This window comes from Humulus lupulus, chromosome 3, assembly GCF_963169125.1.
Source record: "Humulus lupulus chromosome 3, drHumLupu1.1, whole genome shotgun sequence".
NCBI classification, from domain to species: Eukaryota; Viridiplantae; Streptophyta; class Magnoliopsida; order Rosales; family Cannabaceae; genus Humulus; species Humulus lupulus.
Genome location: NC_084795.1, coordinates 48867295 through 48886710, shown reverse-complemented (window position 1 = coordinate 48886710; position 19416 = coordinate 48867295). Strand labels below are relative to the sequence as shown.

Here is a 19416-nt window from a genome sequence, read left to right as displayed (position 1 = left end):
CAAATATAAAATATTTGTTTGTTATTATGGCTTTTAACTGCTAACGAGGATACACATGTCTATAATTTATTGGGTCACATATTAAATAACAATGTCATGTCATAATTTTTTTAAATTAAAAAAAATAAAAATGATTTTAATTTAAAAAACTTTAAAAACTATATATATATATATATTAAAATTAAAAACAAAACCCTAAATAATATTTCTATCTGTCTTCCCCACTTCCTTTTCTTCTTCTTCTTCTTTGCCTTTGCCTCGACGTTTCCGAGCTCAGCGCGACTCGTGAACCATGGCTAAGCCTCCATCTCCGCCTTTGCCTCGACGTTTTCGAGCCCAACAACCCGCGTTCCATGGCTAGGCCTCCATCTCCGCCCTTGCCTCGTCGTTTCTGAGTCCAGCAACTTGCGATTCGTGGTTGGGTTGGGGTTTTGAAGGGTCGGGGGGCTAAGCTCAGGTGCTCCGGTTTGGTGATTCGACGACAGATCTAGGCTTTGGTGGGGCAAAGCTTACTGGGTGAGTGGATGAGGAACTGGGCAACAAAATGTGAGGTAACGAAATCTGAGTTTCATTTCATGGGTATGGGTTTTCATTGAAATCTGGGTTTCATGGTATGTAGTAGTTAAAATATGAGTTTTTGGTGTTAATCTGTTATAATAATTCATGTCTGGTTGTAAATTTTGGGTTAATATAATGTTTATTGATGTGAAATTTGTAAAATTTTGGGTTTCAATTTGGGTGTTCATCTCAAATTTCAGTGAGGAGAAGAAGAGAAGAAGAAAAATAGTTTAATGTTAATTTTTTTTATATTTTAAATAAAAATGATTTTTTATTTTTACATATATATTGTTTTATAATTTTTATTAATTTAAATTAATTTTTTATGACATGACATTAATATTTAATATGTGACCCAATAAATTATGGGCACGTGTATCCTCGTTGGCAGTTAACAATCACAACAGACATAAATTTTAGATTTGCTAACGAAATCGTGGATTGGGAGATTTCACTGCTGAAAAAAAAAATTGGAGGTTAAGTGTATAAAAATGTAAAGATGAAATTTTTTTTACCACTAATTACTCTTTATTTTATGTTGAATATTAGGGCTGATCATTGGGCGGGTTGGTCGAGTTACAATTCATTTTTACCCGTCCAATGTCATAATCGGATTAGCAAAAGTGAACCTGTAACTTGCTCAATTAAGAAAAAAATAAATTTAACCCGTTCAATAGTTTGAGCGGGTTGGTCTCGGGTCAACCTGCCCAAACCGAAGTGGTATTTTTTTTTTTTTACATTTTTGTAATTTTTTTTTCTTTTAAATACTAGTACTAATAGTGTGAAGTTTATATTTTTAAGCTTAAAACAATATTTTAAATTTATAGTAAAAAAATAAAACAAAACTTAATTAATTTATATATTTATTTGAAAAAATTTCTTATATATTAATTGGCAATATATTAATAATTGCATCAACATTAAAAGTATTAACACAAAGGAACAAACATATATCATTAAAATGAAAAAAAAAATTAATATAGTCCAAAGTCCAATTACAAACCAAAGTCCAATTATAAATATAAATTTAATTAAGTATATATATAAATTTAATATATTTATTTAAATGTATAAAAAATAATAAATTAATAATAAGTTCTTAATTGAGCGGGTCGGATTATATTGGGCGGGTTGATAATTATTTTCAACCTACCAAATGTAATAATTGGACGGTTTAAATTTTGATCGGTTTATTCGGGTTACGTTTTTTGGCAATTTTTTCGGACTAGTTTGAGCGATTTATTCAAGTTGGGCGGGTTGTAAAAATTTATGCAAACCCCTATTGAATATAAATAAGTTGAAAGAAAAAAATCTTTATTATTTTGTAAATAATTATTAATTTAATATAAAAAAAACTATATAAACCCAAAACAAAAATTATGTGACCAATTTGGAAAAGCAACTTAATCAGCATACGTACTCATAAAAATAATCTAGATGAGATCCCCATCATGATGATTTGCCCAAAAAGCCATCCAAACCGGGCCAAAAATGTCCTAAACGGGACCCACCCAAAAACTCATTTCTTATCTTATTAACCAATGTGATTGGATACTATTAACAAATTCGAGTCATGATGATGTTTACACTGCACCTAAACACACTAGATCTTCCCCATACTTCGTTAAGAAACGAATTATTTATTTATTTATTTATCGAAATTAAAAAAGATTAGCATTAATAACTGTAAAAGGACACCGACGTTGTTGTTTAGTTTCATTAAAATCTCACTACTGATTTTTGTTCTAAAAAAAGAAAAGAAAACCTCACTCCGGTTTCGGTTCCACTCAATTGGTATCCGAACCCACTAACTCGGAGATCCGACTCAGTGTCTGTTTATCATTTATTTTTATTGATATTTTATTTTTGTTTTTCCAGAAAAGGGCTTCTAAAGAGGCTTTGTTTGGAGCTGAGAAAAGCCAAAACATAATGTAAAATGATATACTTGAGCCATGGTAGTTTCGTCCAATCACTCAGGAAAAAAAAAAAAAAACTCAGTGGTCCAAAAATGAAAATAAGAAAAAGTATAAGAGGACAAAGAAAAAGTGGAAGTATGGTATTAAAAGTTTAAAAATAAAAATAAAAATAATGAGAAAAAGAAATAGGTAGAAAATGGTTTACTTAATGAAGTCATATAAGTCTAAGAACGAAACAGTAGAAAACAGAGAAGATGAGCTGAGCTGAGCTCTGCTTTGCTTTTTTCATCTCTTTCATTCAGTCATTCATTCACACCCGCCTTTTTTCCTTTTCTTAATAATTTCCTTCTTACTTACCCCACCATGTGATTCTCTCTCTTCTTTTCGATCTCTCTCTTTACCTCTCTATGAAGTTCCATCTTCTTCTTCTTCTTCTTCTTATATAAACCCACGAGTCCACACCCAGTAATGGTAGCCAGAAAGTGACAGTGTTACATTCACATGTTCTTTCCCTCTATCTGTTTCGAAGTTTTGAGATTTGGGTTTGGAAGAAAACTCAAATCTGGTAATTGGGTTGGCTTCAGTTTCAGGAATCGAGCTAAGATTTGATGCAGATAGAGGGCGAAGGAAGAATCTTAAATGAAGCTCTTGCTGGTGGGAACGGCCGCTTCATTGTTATGGTTTCTGTTTGTTTTGGGGTTGGGGTCCCTGAGCTCTGTTTCTGCTGACAATGGAGGTATCAAAGATCGTCGGGAATTCATCTTAGGTTCGTCTCTTTTGATGTTTTTGCTATTATGATTTTGTGGGATTTTTTTGTTTTTTTGTTTGTTTGATCGCTGAGAAAGTTAATAAGTGAAAGAGATGGGAAAATGAGTAAGCTTGATGGGTACGTTATGACAATTCACTAATGGTTTCTTCGTTATGATGGATATAATTCAATCTATGTTCAACATTTTCTAAGCACTGAGAAAATTTTACAAGTGTCGTGCTTTTTCCCATCAAAACCCATGACGATTCTGATTTAATGTGATTGAAATGGTTCTTTCTTGTGTCCAACCTTTGATGCTTTATCCTTCAAAAAGTGTCGTATTGAGTTGCCTTGTTCTGGTTTTAATTGTAATTTGATACAAATCATGTTGGTGCAATCATCTCAGGAGGAGGAGAAGAGAATTTGGGGCCATGGAAGAGCGAAATATCGGAGCTTGCGGCAGCCCCTGGTCCTGCAGGCGATGAACCTCAGACCACGCTTGTCTTGGCAGCCAACAGAACAAACAGACCGGACATTCTTCGTCACTTCCGGCGTTACAGAGGCGGTTGGGACATCACTAGTCGCAATTACTGGGCTGTAAGTTCTGTTAACTTCGTACATTGTCATGTTCTTTTGGTTAGTTTGAGTATCTTTTCATGTCTTGAGGACTGGATTATCCAAATCTGTTCAGTTATGGTAATTTAATTCTTGATATAGAGTAAGAAATACGCTTTATTGGCCCCAAAATTGTTAAGAAGGACACATACATTTGTATCTTAGGTGATTCTAAGTTGATTAAAATTGACCTTAAGTACAACTAGGCTGTGTTATGGTCTATTTAGTTATTTAGACCACCACCTGTGCCACAAAATTTGTTCAGAAAATATTACTTATGTCTAATTCTATAGAGGGAAAATTGTATAAAAACCATCACCCGTTCCATGAATACAAGTAACAAACTAGTTTAAAGAATGAGCTAATTTCTAAGTGATAAGTAGTTTAATTTGTGACACATTTTTTTTTTCTTTTTCTTATATGTTCAAGTAGGCTAGAGTTTACCCTTAAAATTTTAAGGAAACATTTCTTAATACTAGGATTCTGACTATTATTTTTATCTCTTGCTTTTTTCACTCATCATACCCCGACCATTATTTATCTCTGCAGTCTGTTGGATTCACTGGCTCAGCTGCTTTCATTCTTGCTGTTCTATGGTTTATTTCCTTTGGGTTAGTTCTTGTTATTCATCATTGCTGTGGATGGAGGATAAACATCAAGAATGAAGGATCCCACCTTTCACAAAAGATCACTCTTATCTTGCTTCTAGTCTTCACTTGTGTTGCAGCGTAATTCTCTTAACTTCTGACTCTTATAAAATAAAGATTTGTTTTGAAAAAAGTTATCATAATTCTTTGAAGAAACTGGTTTTGTTTAAAGTTTCATTGGATTTTTCTTTCCCTATGCTTTAATTGTGATGAATTGACACCATTTTTTGTAATCACGCAGGATTGGATGTATTCTTCTATCTGTTGGGCAGGATGAATTTCATGGTGAAGTTCTGCATACACTCAAATATGTTGTAAACCAATCGGACTACACAGTGCAAATCCTGAGAAATGTCACGCAATACCTGTCCCTTGCGAAGGATATCAATGTGGCCCAGGTCTTCCTCCCTTCAGATATTATGGAAGATATTGACAAGTTGAACATTGAATTGAATACTGCAGCAGATACTTTGACGGAGAAGACGAGTGAAAATTCTGTTAAAATTAAAAAAGTCTTCAATCTTGTGTAGGTGTTCTTGACTTTGTGTTGTTCTGTCTAATGGAATTTTTTTCTAACTTATTAAATGGGCTAACCTTGAGTTTTCTTTATCAGGCGTTCAGCTTTGATAACTGTTGCTGCAGTAATGCTTGTCTTGGCCCTGATTGGTCTTGGTATGTATTTAAACAAATAAAAAATGCACCTTTTCCCTTATTTCTAATTGACTGATTTTATCGTTTTCTGTTCATAACAACTTCTTGATGTATCTTGCTGCAGTCCTCTCCGTCCTTGGACACCGACATGCAATCCACATGTAAGTTTCATTGCATATTTGACTGAATTTCTCTTCTTAAAGTGGTTGAATTACTTTACCTTCTGGGGAGTTTCAAATATCTTGTTCTAACAATTTCATTTCATTGTTTCAGATTTATAATCAGTGGATGGCTACTTGTGGCAGTTACTTTCATTCTTTGCGGAGTTTTTGTAATCCTCAACAAGTAAGAGTTGTTATTGGTTGGATTGGATACATCATATTCACACATATGCATATTAAGGCTTTCATACGATCATTCTTGTGAACTAGAGACTTGGTTACATGCATGATAATTGATACACAGATCCATTCTCTTAAGTTCCCTTCTCGTGTGCTGTTTAGAAAAGTTCACAACACATGCTTAAACTGTTGATAATTCCAGTAATCTGTCATTCTGTCAGAAATTTGAGGCACACCTTGTATTCTATTTTTTTTTCTTCTGTCCATGTTTCTCAACTTGAAAATTAATGCATATATGTTTTTCCATATCTTCATCATGAATTATCTGAAGCAGCATTAGAGCAGAGAAGCTAATCTTTCATTTTTGTTCTTTTACATCTCTCAGTACAATTTCCGACACTTGTATGGCCATGGAAGAGTGGGTAGAAAATCCCCATGCAGAAACAGCTCTCACCAACATCCTTCCATGCGTTGATCAAAGAACAACCAATCAGACCCTCATCCAGAGTAAACAAACTATCAATGGTATTGTAAATGTTGTCAACCGATTTGTCTATACCTATGCAAATGCAAATCCCTCAGAAGGTGCTCCTTATTACTACAATCAGTCTGGACCTCCCATGCCTCCTCTCTGTTATCCATTTGACTCTAATCTGAAAGAAAGCCATTGTGGGGATCAAGAGGTGTCTATTGCAAATGCTTCAATGGTAAGTAGTCAGTTTAAGTAATTACTATTTCTCAATTGTGGGGATCTGCTTCTTAAGGATATTTTATTTTTCAAAAGAAACATAACATTTTGAGTTGATTGAAGCAGCCATTTTATGATTAGAGATATAGAAGTAGAGCACTTGACATAAATATAGACAATCGTTATCACATTATAAGAAACTGGGAAAGTCTGGATGGGGACTCCCTTTCTCTCCCCCTCATCTGCTTAGCCTCACCTAGATTAATTGATAAATCCTCTGGTAAGATTTACAGACATTTTATTCCGTACTTGGAATTACCAAGTTGAAACGAATAATTTTTTGAAAAAAAAAGAGTTGCAGGATAGTTTTTGGTGTCTCTTACAATCGGTCAAGGGTACTTGTTTTAAGTGTTTGATTGTATGAATTACTTCAGGTATGGCAGAAATATACATGTGAAGTATCAACAGCTGAAATATGTACAACTGTTGGAAGAGTGACCCCCAACATATACTCGCAGCTGGTAGCCGCAGTTAATGAGAGCTATGCACTTGAGCACTACACCCCACCATTACTGAGCCTCCAGGACTGCAATTTTGTCCGCGATACATTCCGAAATATCACGTCCAGTTACTGCCCTCCATTAGACCGTTATCTCAAGACTGTGAATGCTGGCTTGGCCCTGATTTCAGTCGGGGTCTTGCTCTGCCTTGTTCTCTGGATCCTCTATGCAAACCGCCCCCAAAGGGAGGAAGTGTTTGTGAAACTATCCTCGCTAATAAAAGGCAAGGGTTACAGAAGTAGCACCAGTGACGTGCCATCATCAATTACATCGATTGAAGTATGAGTAGAAAATTACCTGAAAGATTAGAAATTTCCAATTTTTTGGAGAGCTATGTATAAAAGAAAAAAAAAAGAAAGAAGAAACCGAAGTGGAGCGAAGTTCCATTTTGAGTTGAGAGTATTTGCTCCATTATATATAGTGTATTATTCTAATGTATAGCAAGGAAAAAAGAAAGGTTATTGATCGATTTTTCCATAAATCCTGCCTAAGTTACTTTACATTCTCATGAATATATGAATTAATGCAAAAAGAAAAATCGAATTACCTATATATTCTGCACTTTATAGCTATTCAAATATAGTATAATATTGCAAATGAAAAGTGTTTGATTTCTTACACAAAAGCTAAACTTGAATTGAAGTGTTTAACATGGTATCATCTTCAGTCTTGCTTTCACCTGACCCAGGTGAAGTTGCTTGTCCATTGAGAAGCTCATTTAGGCCATGAACGACGACAGAATCACTATAATGGAGGTTGGAAGTGAAAACAGTGACTCCATTAAGCATCATTGTACTACCCGATCTGGTAATGGTGATTGTGAACCCATCCAAGTATGTGGGCAACACCGTTCCATCGGTGAAATTGATCAAATCGCTCCAAAGAAGCTTGCATGGAACGACATGTCGTAGAAAGATTGATGGGTCTTGAACCTGATTAGTTGGACGATTCGCCATGGCCATGTCATTAGGAGCAAACACAGTCATTGTAGTCGGGTCCTTGTTGAACCCCAACAACTGCGAATCGAGAAACGAAGCCATTGCTGAGTACCCATTGGACCTCAGATCCCCACTGGCTTCTTTAAACCAAGAATCTCCCGGAAACCCCATTGCGGAGGCCTTCGATGGCAACGAATTGCATCTTGGACCGAACCTTGGGCTATCACCCGGCCCCGGAGCTTGAAAACTGGGATCGAAGAACTCTTGAACTCCAAATATAATCAGAGAACCGTCATCGAAAATCGGCGATCTTCTACTGATTTTGACTTTGTTCAGTGAAGTTTCGGAGTTCGAGGGGGAATTCGTGACAGTCAACGTGCGGCCCGGTAACATAGTCGGGATCTTGGTCCCGGAGGGAAGCGACTTGAGGGTCTCCGGCGGCAAAGTGAGGGGGCAGAAGTGGTACCGGAGGAGAGATAGAGCGGGTTGCCCCGATTTCTTAAAGGCATCATCGACAGGAGCGAATATCGTGAGAGAAGGAGTCTTTTGGGTTAGGGTTTGAGAAACGAGATCCAGAGTAAGAGCCATGGAAACGTAGCCAGAGTCGGAGAGGATCTCGGAGGCGTCGAGAATGGTGCTGGAGGGGAGTGGGGAGGAGAGAGACAGAAATGAGAGCAGAATGAGAGAGAACAGAAGTGAAGCCGCCATTGATGGTGCTTGGGTTGGAAGGTGGATTTGTGTCTGTAAATTGGAAGAGAGAAGCTTCGTTTTGGCGGGAAAGATGTGAGTCGCTGTGTTGGTTGAGTAGGGAGGGTGGGAATCAGCGGTTAGTTCGTTACGAGGGGCTCGTTGGATTGTTCTTTTAAATGACGGTATTACCCCCTTGTCGTTTCTACCGGGCTTAATAGAGTTGGTTGTCGTTACTTACTCCAAAGTGGAAGGAAGAACTCCTCAAAAGATCACTTTGGAAGAGAGAGCGCGCAAAAATTCGAAATACACGGAGATGTTGGCTGCAATTCGCGACTAAACTGAGGAGAAAAAAAAAAAGAAAAGAAAACTTGATGGTGACCGTGGCTGCTACTGTCATGTGTGGTGAGGAGAAAGGTGAAAGAAGAGAGAGAGAGAGAGAGCGCCATAATTTTTAATAAAGGTTTTTAGGACTTTTCCGGTGCATATAGGGTTATTTTTGTGAGAAACGTGTATAATAATACTAATAATAATAATGGGGTAATTGAGGTTAATATGCAGAGTTTTCCGTTTGTATATTGGAGGCCAAAATAATTTTTGGTATTTTTTCTTGTAAAATTTGGGATTTTTTGTATAGAAAAAAAATGATATATGTTGTTAAAATATTGAGCCCTTTTTAGGCACATGTTTGGCCAGTCTATGTCTATGATCAGATTTGGTAGAGCTTTAACTCCTACCACTAAGGTCTAACTTATTTTTGATAAGTAGAAATATTATAACCTCAATTTTTTATACGATAGCGTACATTGAAGTTATAATAAATATTCTACCAATTTTTAAAAAATTTCAAATAATTTACGATATCGAAAGTAGAATTCAAAAAGTTAGTTGCACATTTATTTTTTATTTTTTATATATACATGCAAAACAAACTAATTAAATTTTGATTTCACTATCGTAAGTTATTCGAATTTAAAAAAAAAATCTAGTGAGATCTCTATTATACAAAAATTACTTATAATTTCTCAACGTCGTAGAATATAGAATACCTTATAGCAAGTGATTTTTATTCATTCCTAGTCCCGTTCTATTTCTATTTACACTAAAAATAATTAAAAATTCCTATTCATTGCAAAATAATAAGTTGACCAATGCCCAATTAAGTAGCTAGCCAAAAGATCCTATGGTGTATATATATATGTATGAGGAATTCTCCTATAAGGGCTTCATTTTAAGTCCTACTGGTGGGGCTCTTCACTGTTCTCGACTCGTGAACAGTTTTCAGCGCGGTTTTTTTTTATTTATGACTGTGTATATTGTAGTTGTTTAGAGTATCCTGCAAATTTTCAGAAAATTTCGAATCATTTACAGTACCGAAAACTAGGTTCAAACATGTTGATTTTCACGCGCATAAAAAATAAATTATCACGCGTGCAACAACATGTTTGAACCTAATTTTTAATACTGTAAACTATTAAGAATTTTCTAAAAATCGCGCTGATGCTCTAAATAGCTACAATATACATGGTCATAAAAAAAATCGCGCCGAAAACTGTTCAAAGGTCGAGAACACTGAGAGCCCCACCGGTAGGGCTTAAAGTGAAGCTCCTATAGAAGATTTGTCCTCTATATATATATAGTATATGATGGTGGATTATATCCTGTGCACGGGATGAACCTGGCCAAAAAAGTCCAATTGAGTCCCATAAACTTGCACTATTGAGCTGACAATGTACCATTATTACAACACTATTCATATGATAAAGTATGGATGAATAATGTACTTGGTCCTAGGGTTGCTCATCTAATTTGATCCAACATTTTTATTCCTAACCAATCTATTCTAATTAAACGTTTGATGTTGGAAATCATCATCTAATCCAATCCAATTTGACTTCAAAATCCAATCTAATCTAATCCAATTGTAATTAGATTGGATCTGTAACACCCTACTACTAAGGGATTGTTACACTGTGTATTTTAAATAGTGCTTAACTCGATAAACGAGTCGTTAGGCTATAAACGTGCATCTAAATGTGATAAATGGTCCAGAGTTAAAAGTTTCGGTAAAAAGGAATGAATATTTCATTAAAACATTAAACTGTACATAGGATCCCATAATAAACATTTACAAAGTTGTTTATCGTTCCAAAATGGTCATTACAACTCAAAAATTACAATCTGTCGACCTAAGCGGCAAAAATAGGGTTTAACCCTAGTTCCTCTGAGAAACCTTGGTCGTGGTGGTCAAGCGGCCGCATATGTACATGTCGCCACCTAAGCTCTCCAACTCATGACTGGTCCAACTTTTATTTCCTCTTACTTGCACCACATAGCACCCTTGAGCTAAGGTCTGGCAAGAAAACTTAATACAAGTGCATGAACAATATATACAGATTCAGATGAATATCTAGCATGCCCAGCAGTAATAACCTACCCATGCATGCATACAAGTACAAATAAATGATTATAGAATCATTATGGAGCCCGCAACCCTAATAAGATGACCATAGAGTCAACTTGGGGCCCTTTGCCTTGAATAGATGACCATAGAGTCAACCTAGGGCCCTATGCTCTAGCTATGTGACCATAGAGTCACCCGGGGCCCTTTAGCCTAGCTCTGAGTAACTAGTCAAATGCTTTGTTTTCTAAGCGACCATAGGGTCGGTCAATGTAATAGTACGTCCCTAATTGGGCCCTAGCCTTTTGATTAGTGTGCAGTGCGTTATTAACTCTCTTGACTAATAAGTCAAGGCTCTAACAGGTATCTGGATATCCTGCTATAAATGCATATACAAATACAGATACAAATATAGGTACAAATAGGCATATTTAAGATAATTCAAGTATGCATACAGGATGATCACATATTTCAGCCAATCGGATACAAACATAGTAAAAACTATGTTCCAAAACGGCTCAGCCCCAATCAACGGATAATCACACGTAGCACATATTGGGTGTAGTTTTCTTACCCTTGGTCCGAGTGCTACAGATAATAAGAGCGACCTTCGAGCATGATCCCGTTCTGAGCCCTAGCGAAAACCTAGTCACAACCCATAAACAGTGTTTCAATGAGTTTAAATTCCAAAACCTAATACCGGGACCAATCTTGCGCTTTCAAGACCTCCAATCCCACCAAATAGGGTGGTGGAATCGTCCCCTGAGCCCTTGGGCCAAAACCCCAAAAAATACAAAAAAAAATCCATGCCCTGGAAAACAGTACGACGCTGCCTACCAGGCGCTACTGCACCACAGTCAGACATGCAACTCGACCACCCAACCCGCACTGTAGGGCCACCTACTTGGCGCTATAGCGCCAATGCCAGAGAACCCAAAATTATGGGTTTTTCTCTTCGTGTTCTCCGAATCTCAAACCTCAAAACCAACCCCAAACATGTCTCAATCCCAGAAACAAACTACACAACAGCCATAATACCTCCAACATAACTTAAAAACACAATACTCCAACAAAAATCACCACTAATACTTAAAATCACTACTTGAGTTTTTGAAACTCAAGAACACCAAGAACATCAGCAGAAAACATCATAAACTTAGGGAGATCAAGGTCAAAATCATTACCTTAATAACTAAAATAACTTCCTAGCTTTACCCAACAAGTTCCTAGCTCAAATTCTTCAAAAGCCCAAGCTTTTCAATCAAAAACTTTAAAGAGATAGTGAGAGAGAGAACCAGCTGAGAGAAGAGAGAAAGAGGGAGAGTGTTGCTTCTGTTTGGGTTTCCTTTGGCTGAAGAAATCTATTAACTAAGTCATCATATTGGAATAATGACCAAGATGCCCCTTGGTCCAATATAACTCCTTTAATGCCACCAAGGGAAAATTAGTCTTTTACCACTTTTCTCTCTAATTCTTCAAATATCGCCAATACCTCCAAATAAAATTCCCATTACCCAACAATTATTGATAATGCGCTAAATTACCAAATTACCCCTAGGCTCGCCCCTAGCCCGGTATTTGACCCTGTTATGACCAAACATCTACTTTGCTCGCTAGAATCGTCTCGTACCGAATAATCCAAATATATCCACATAATAATGTGATCTCAATCCATATACACACTAATATACAAATATGCCATCAATGAGCCAAAATTACGAAAATGTCCTTCTAATAAGAAATGACCCACACGCATATTTAATACACTTAAACATGCAATATTAGTCATATAATAATATAACTCACATAATAATACATTAAACCAATTATTACCCTCCTGGCCCCCTAATTAATGCACTAAGTCATACTAGGGAATTTGAGACGTTACAAGATCAGTTATTTATCATTGAACCTACGTTTTATAATTAAATAAATTAACAAATAAAAAAAGCATACAAAAGAAATCATGCAAAAAAATTAAACATTATTTAATAATAATACTAAATTAAGTTTGTATAGTTACCACATTAAGTCATATATTAAGTCTACAATACAACCATTCAAATTTAAAATTAATGTGTCAAAACCAATAACTAAAGTACTTAGATAGTAACAAAATGTGAACACAATAACAACAACATCTCCAAAGTGCTAACACAACATCCAAAAACAACAACAATCCAATCAAATAGATTTGCTCCTAATTGAATTTTCAAAGTCTCATCCACCAACCGATCCAATCTAATTAATATCCAACTTTTCAAATCTAATCCAATTAAATTGTAATTGGATATCCAACTCTTTGCAATTTAATTAATTTGGATCATAAGTACCCCTACTTGGTCCAAGTAATATTTACTATTCAATGCACCAACTATAATCGGTTTATAGTTTTTTGGTCGTTTCCGTAACTTCAAATCTTGCCCTTTGGTCTTTTACTGTTACAGTGAGTAATATTTGTACTACGTTTGACCCATGGTAAATGCACAAAATTCAGCTACTTTTGTACACTGTTTTGATAGTTTTGCACATATGAGGTATTTATAAAATTGTAAAAAAAAAAATCAACTTTTTCATGAATAATTATTCATTTGAGTAAATTACTTTTTAAATTGCAAATTTTTTTATTATTAAGATATTTTAATAATAATTGAAAAAAAACACACATAAACCCATTTAAATTGAAAACAATTTACACATAATTTGTAATATAGAAAAATCTTCTTCAAAATATAATTATAACGTATTTCATTTCACAAATATTAATCCTAGTTTGGGAAAGTACCAATAAACAACATATAAATTAAGAAAAAAATACATTTATTTAAATGAAGACTACCATAAATAATTGTTTAATTTAAGAATATTTAAACTGAATTATTTTAATAAAATTTTGGAAAGTACCAACAACAACATCAAAACAAAACAAAATAACATTTTATTTATCTTCTGATGAGTAGTGATAACAATGAAAATATTTTCGTATTATTTTTTTTTTTGACAAAGGTATAAACTTTCAATAGAAATGCAAATCTTGCAATAATACAGATAATAGTTCAGAGGGTACATTAGAGGTATCCCCAATGACGATCAGAAATTACACTTGTGGACCTCGCTAGAAAGTGAGCCACAGTATTGGCAGATCGTTTAATAAACTTAATAGAAACAAATTTTGGTTTTAATTCTTCCAAAAGGCTCCTGCATTCAGTAATTATTCTTCCAAAATAGGAATACATGGCTGTTGTACTCCGAATTGCTTGGACTGCAACCAAGCAATCGGACTCAATCTCTACTCTGCTCCAACGTTTATCCTTGACCCAACTTAATGCCTCTGTGATGCCTAAAGCTTCAGCCGCTTCAGGAGTTACAACACCCCGATCATTCTTTGCAAAAGCCTCTATCAATGCACCAGTGGAGTCCCGTGCTACGCAAGAGAAGCTGAAAGTTTGGGAAGCTTCAAAAAGGGCTGCATCGGTATTAAGCTTAATCATGCCATCTGCAGGAGGGTTCTAGTGCTCGCTGCCATCAGTTTGAGTAACAAGCCCCATTGAGAGATCAAAGGATCTGTCTTGAGCACTAATCCATTGATTAAGCACAGTCTTTGCCAATACAATCACTTCATCCACTTCACTTCCACGTTGCTGCCAAACAAGGTCATTCCTGCTTTTCCACAATGCCCACAGTAACATGACAGCCCATTGCCTCTTCTCTCTTGAATACAGTGACAAGATAGAGGAAAGCCAGCTAGAAAATATACCTTGCGGGGTGGGGATACATCCAATACCGAGCCTATGCCAGCAGGCCTGTGCAAAGGAGCATGAAACAAGGACATGACAGATAGATTCGCGGTCAGTATTGCACAAAGGGCAGAGCACGTTAACAGCGACATGTTTCATTTGCAGTAGCATTTTTGTTGGTAAGCAGTTTGAGGATGCCTGCCAGAGGAAATTTTTTATTTTTGGAGGTACTTTAAGTTGCCACAAACGCCTCCAAAATCCAGAATTATCACTGGCAGAATTTGTAGTCTTCTCGGCCTAAATAGCAGCATAGGCGCTTTTAACTGTATAGATGCCACGATGCTCAAATCTCCAATACCAGGAGTCTGTTTCTTCCTCATTAATTGGGATGCTGCTAATCAGATCCACATCTCTAGCAATAAAAAGATCCTGTAAGATGTCCTTGTCCCATTGGTTTTGTCCAGTTATCATTAACTGAGAAACATTTGTGTTGACCAAAGAAGGATGAGATGAATGAATGTAGGGATCTTCAACATTAGGTAGCCACGGGTCCTCAAGAATTGAGATTGATCTACCTGACCCCACTCTGATCGATGCACCCTGCTGGACAATATGTTGAGCCTCCACAATACTGCGCCATATAAAGCTTGGTGAGCCACCTAACTTAGCCGAGAGAAAGTTACCATGGGGGAAATAGCGAGCTTTATATACTCTGCTGACTAAAGAATTTGGATGTAGTAAAAGACGCCATCCTTGTTTGCCAAGTAGAGCTAAGTTGAAATCACGGAGCGATCTGAAACCGAGCCCCCCAATAGCTTTAGGTTTACTCATTCTATCCCAACTCATCCAATGGATGTTGTTTTTGTTTGCCGAAGATTGCCACAAATATTTACACATTAGTCGCTCATTATCTTTGCACAATTCAGAGGGAAGTAGAAATACGCTCATAGCATAATTAGGGAGGGCTTGAGCTACTGTCTTGAGTAAAATTTCTTTGCCCGTGCGAGATAAGAAACGACCTTCGCACCCATGAATTCGCTGCTGAATACGGTCCTTCAAATAGCCCAGAATCACTGATTTTTTGCGACCTAAAATGTTAGGAAGCCCCAAATAAGTACTAGTATCATCGGCCTCATGAATCCCCAATTCTCCACAAATACTATCACGTAATCCCACTTCGGTATTGCGACTGAAGAAGATAGACGACTTATCATAATTGATCTTTTGGCCTGACGCACTTTCGAACACTGATAGGAGGTGCAATATATGCTCGGCATCTTCAATAGTTGCTTTACAAAATATATAAGTGTCATCGGCGAAAAACATATGAGATAGTACCGGGGCACCTCGAGCTACCTGAATTCCTCTAAACATCCTTCTGCGCTCATAATTTATGAGAAGAGCTGAAAATCCTTCAGTGCAAATAATGAAGAGATATGAAGATAGGGGGTCTCCTTGACGTAAACCTCTCTCCGGAATGATGTGCCCAAACTCTCGCCCAGCATGAGAAATCTGATATCTGGCAGAGGTGACACAATGCATGAATAAAGATACCAACTTTCTATCGAATCCCATTTTGGAGAGAATAGCTTTTAAATAACCCCACTCAACACGGTCATAAGCTTTACTCATGTCCAATTTTAAAGCCATATACCCCTTCTTGCCTGTAGTTTTCCTCTTCAAATAATGCATGATCTCGTATGATATCATTATATTGTCCGTTATAAGGCGACCAGGTATGAACGCGGACTGAGCTTCAAAAATGACACAGTCAATAACCTGCTTTAAACGGTTAGCCAATACCTTAGACATAATCTTATACAGTACATTGCATAACGAGATAGGACGTAAGTCAAGCATGGACATAGGCCGCTTCTTCATTTTCGTATTATTTTTAATTAATTACATAATTCTATAATCGTTGGTTCCGTATTGGACGGCTATCCCTTTCCAAACATCATTTACACTATACATGGTTTGATACTTTCCTAACCAACTATCGTTCCTATGTACCTTAAAATCTACCCCCGACCATGTCATAGAATTGTTCTGGGGATCATTAAAAAGGACTACGACTTTGGGCTCTTGTTTTAAAAGGGTCAGAGACCACATAGACATGTCTAACACGACTTACCTCCATCATACGGGTTAGGAAAGGCCTCGTCCTGTGCTTCGGTCACCGAGCCTGACGGTTCAACTAAGCGGGGAATGGAGGCTCGAGACCGTGAGCTCAAGCGCTTCCTTTTGGAGGGGATCTTGGCAGTTGGGACAGGGACATCTTCCTACCTCGCGTATTTACGAGTCCCAGCATCATCTGTAGACTCGTCTACACCGAGGAGACTGCCTAGACGAAGCTTATCCTTGTGTAGGAGATAGCTGAGGGACTGCTGACCGTACGAGAGCTTCAAACTTTCCTCATGATTTTCCTTCATAGCCTTAGTAAGCTTTGGGCAGTTGTAATTGGCTGCACAAGTAACTTGGATGAGCATTTCGAGCTCGAGATGAAAGAATTCAAGAAGAAAATTGTGAAAAAATACTTACGGATTTGTTGAAAAGAATAGAATTTGGAAGGATCGAGCCCGCCTGTCTAGAAGAAGGTGGTCTTGAAGTTTGGAGGGTGATTAGGTATGTCATCAAACAACCTCCTCTCCCTTGGATAGCTCGACAGGTAATAGAGTTCTCAATGTTTGCTGCTTAGGCCGGCTTGTGTTGTAATTGCCCATTTTGAACTGTAGATGACCATTTAAATGTTTATTTTGGGATCTCATGTACGAACTTACATATTTTAATGAAATGATCATTCATTTGTACCAAAATTTTTAACTCGAATCCGTTAATCACTTTTAGTTACACGTTTATGGTGATAACTTTACAAAATAGAGTTATTTTACCACAATTTTTATGCTAATTGTTGCTTAGTCTTTGAGTTTTTAAGTAACTTATTAAGTTTTTAAGTAATTTTTAATTTATTAGTCTTATTGTAATTTTTTAGATTTTTATATGTTTTTATAGATATTTTATTATAATATGTTGTAGTTTAATTATTTGAAATTAATATTGTTAAGTTAGGAGTAAAAAGATGCAATTTTGAGCTTAAATGTTAAAGTAAATTAAGTTTTAATTAGTATTTTCATGGAACTTTTGTTGTATATTTTATTATTGAAAATATTTAGTTTTAATTTAATTTATGTTTGTTTTATAGGAAATTTGTTGTATTTTATTTGCTCTTGAAAAACAATAAAAATGATGAAAAGAAAGTGGCATTTTTGTGAAAATAAACAAAGGAAATTGGCATTTTCCTTCAGCTTGCCCTTTAGCAGCCCAGGCGGCCCAGCACTTCCCAGCCGAGCCCCTTGCTCAACAACAGTTCCAGCCTCTAGCTGAGGCCCACGTCCTGGCCCAAGCCCAGCTGCATCACGTCGGCCTCCCCAAGCTGCCTCCAAGGCCCGTCGAAGCTCACCCAGCCCACGCCTGGGCCCGCCTGCCTCCTTCCCTTCTCTCCATGCCCACTCGCACTCCTGCCAGCAACCTCTCCAGCCACCTGCCACAGCCCACAAACCATTTTCTTTTTATTTCTTCTTGAGCCCATCAAAGGCACCTTTTGTCCCCTTGTCCCCAATGTCTTAAAATACTAATTTTTTACCCAAACTTTTCTACATATTTTATCCCAAAATAATTATTACACCTAAAATTTACCTCTATTCGCCATATTATAATTAATTTAATCAATTTAATTAATTTAAATTGATTATTTTAATACTCTCATTTTGGCTATAAATAGGGAATTTTCAAGACCATTTGGGTGTGCTTATTTTGGGGGAGGTCATACCACAAAGTTTCTATACTTTCAAATCTCTCTATTCTCTTCATCTTCTTCTTCTTTTTGGTTAATTTTCTATGTATTTTTAGAGGAACAATTTGGGGGTTTTCCTCCAAATTTTCATAAGTTATGTTTGTAATTTTTTTGTTTGTATTTTCTATTCTAGTTATGAGTTTCTAATCTTTTTAAGATTATTAAGGTGATGATGAAACAATATGTAACTAGATAGTATTTATTTTGTATGTTGATTTCCCATTTTGTGCAACAAAGTTTATGGATTTTTCTTTTTCAAATATCTTCTTTCATCTTAAATATCATGTATTTTTTATTGTTAGCACATATTTACACTTTGTTCTTCACTAGTGCAAAAATATAATATTCTTTTGTATAAGATGTGTCATTAAATTGTACACATCCAATGCTTAGAACAAAAATATTATGTTTTTCCTTATAAATAATGTTATTTGATTTTTTGTCGTTTCATTAGGTTGATTCACATTAAATACTTTGAAATTATACTTTTTGAAAAGTAAAGAAAAATCCTATCCTTTTAGAAGTAATTTGTGCTTAAAATTATAAATCTATTTGGAAAATGATAGTTTGATTTATTTGAACTATCACTAAAACTTGGGAATCAATGTATTTATAAATATTATTGAACTTATATTTTGTGGATTCTATTATCTTAATAATCTTTCTTCTACCATCTTATTTACAATTATTAATTTAGTTATATATATTTTCTTTAATATCTTTATTATTATCTTTTATTTTATTGTTACAAATTCTCATCAATCTTTGGAGCTAAGTTAGAATTTATTAATTTTGATTTAAAATAGTTTTCTTTTCGATTTTAGACAACTCCTTTGGGTTTGACATTCTTGCTTACACGATCAATATTCTATATGAACGATTCGTGCGCTTTCGATTTATAAATATTTAAAACATACCTGTTTTGGGTCCATCATATGGCCAAATGGCTTGATTAGTGAGACTAGAACTATTTAAAGTACACAGTGTAACAGTCTTGGCTATCCAGGGCGTTACAATTATCATCATCATTTTCATATTCATCTCTTCTTCTAAATGCTCATCTTCATCTTCCTCTA

The 19416-nt window shown here is 35.9% G+C and overlaps 3 protein-coding genes across 4 annotated transcripts; 1 reads left to right on the top strand and 2 right to left on the bottom strand.

Annotated features, from left to right (window-relative positions):
- The first annotated feature begins 2660 nt into the window (after positions 1-2660).
- LOC133822657 (uncharacterized) lies at positions 2661-7205 on the top strand. 2 transcript variants are annotated; one of them, XM_062255065.1, is made up of 9 exons: positions 2661-3240; positions 3629-3819; positions 4387-4565; positions 4726-5010; positions 5098-5156; positions 5260-5296; positions 5409-5480; positions 5811-6183; positions 6599-7205. In XM_062255065.1, the coding sequence occupies exons 1-9, from the start codon at positions 3114-3116 to the stop codon at positions 7007-7009; spliced, it is 1734 nt and encodes a 577-aa protein (XP_062111049.1). In that variant the 5' UTR covers positions 2661-3113; the 3' UTR covers positions 7010-7205. The 2 variants fall into 2 exon arrangements, with proteins under 2 accessions (XP_062111049.1, XP_062111050.1); XM_062255066.1 differs by having other exon boundaries at positions 2665-3240; positions 5862-6183.
- A 28-nt stretch (positions 7206-7233) lies between these two features.
- On the bottom strand, positions 7234-8370 carry LOC133822658 (putative fasciclin-like arabinogalactan protein 20). The gene has a single exon (XM_062255067.1). It carries the CDS (start codon positions 8368-8370, stop codon positions 7351-7353), a length of 1020 nt encoding a protein of 339 aa, XP_062111051.1. The 3' UTR covers positions 7234-7350.
- Positions 8371-14259: 5889 nt separating this feature from the next.
- On the bottom strand, positions 14260-14658 carry LOC133824099 (uncharacterized). Its single transcript, XM_062256964.1, has one exon. The coding sequence runs from the start codon at positions 14656-14658 to the stop codon at positions 14260-14262; it is 399 nt and encodes a 132-aa protein (XP_062112948.1).
- Between the last annotated feature and the right edge of the window lie 4758 nt (positions 14659-19416).

What these genes read in the sequence shown, in the direction of transcription:
- LOC133822657 (XM_062255065.1), top strand. Translation starts at nt 3,114, where the DNA reads ATGAAGCTCTTGCTGGTGGGAACGGCCGCTTCATTGTTATGGTTTCTG. An exon ending in AAAAAAGTCTTCAATCTTGT is followed by an intron (nt 5,011 to 5,097) that starts GTAGGTGTTCTT and finishes TTTCTTTATCAG; the next exon opens with GCGTTCAGCTTTGATAACTG. An exon ending in CACCGACATGCAATCCACAT is followed by an intron (nt 5,297 to 5,408) that starts GTAAGTTTCATT and finishes TCATTGTTTCAG; the next exon opens with ATTTATAATCAGTGGATGGC.
- LOC133822658 (XM_062255067.1), bottom strand. Translation starts at nt 8,370, where the DNA reads ATGGCGGCTTCACTTCTGTTCTCTCTCATTCTGCTCTCATTTCTGTCT.
- LOC133824099 (XM_062256964.1), bottom strand. Translation starts at nt 14,658, where the DNA reads ATGCTACTGCAAATGAAACATGTCGCTGTTAACGTGCTCTGCCCTTTG.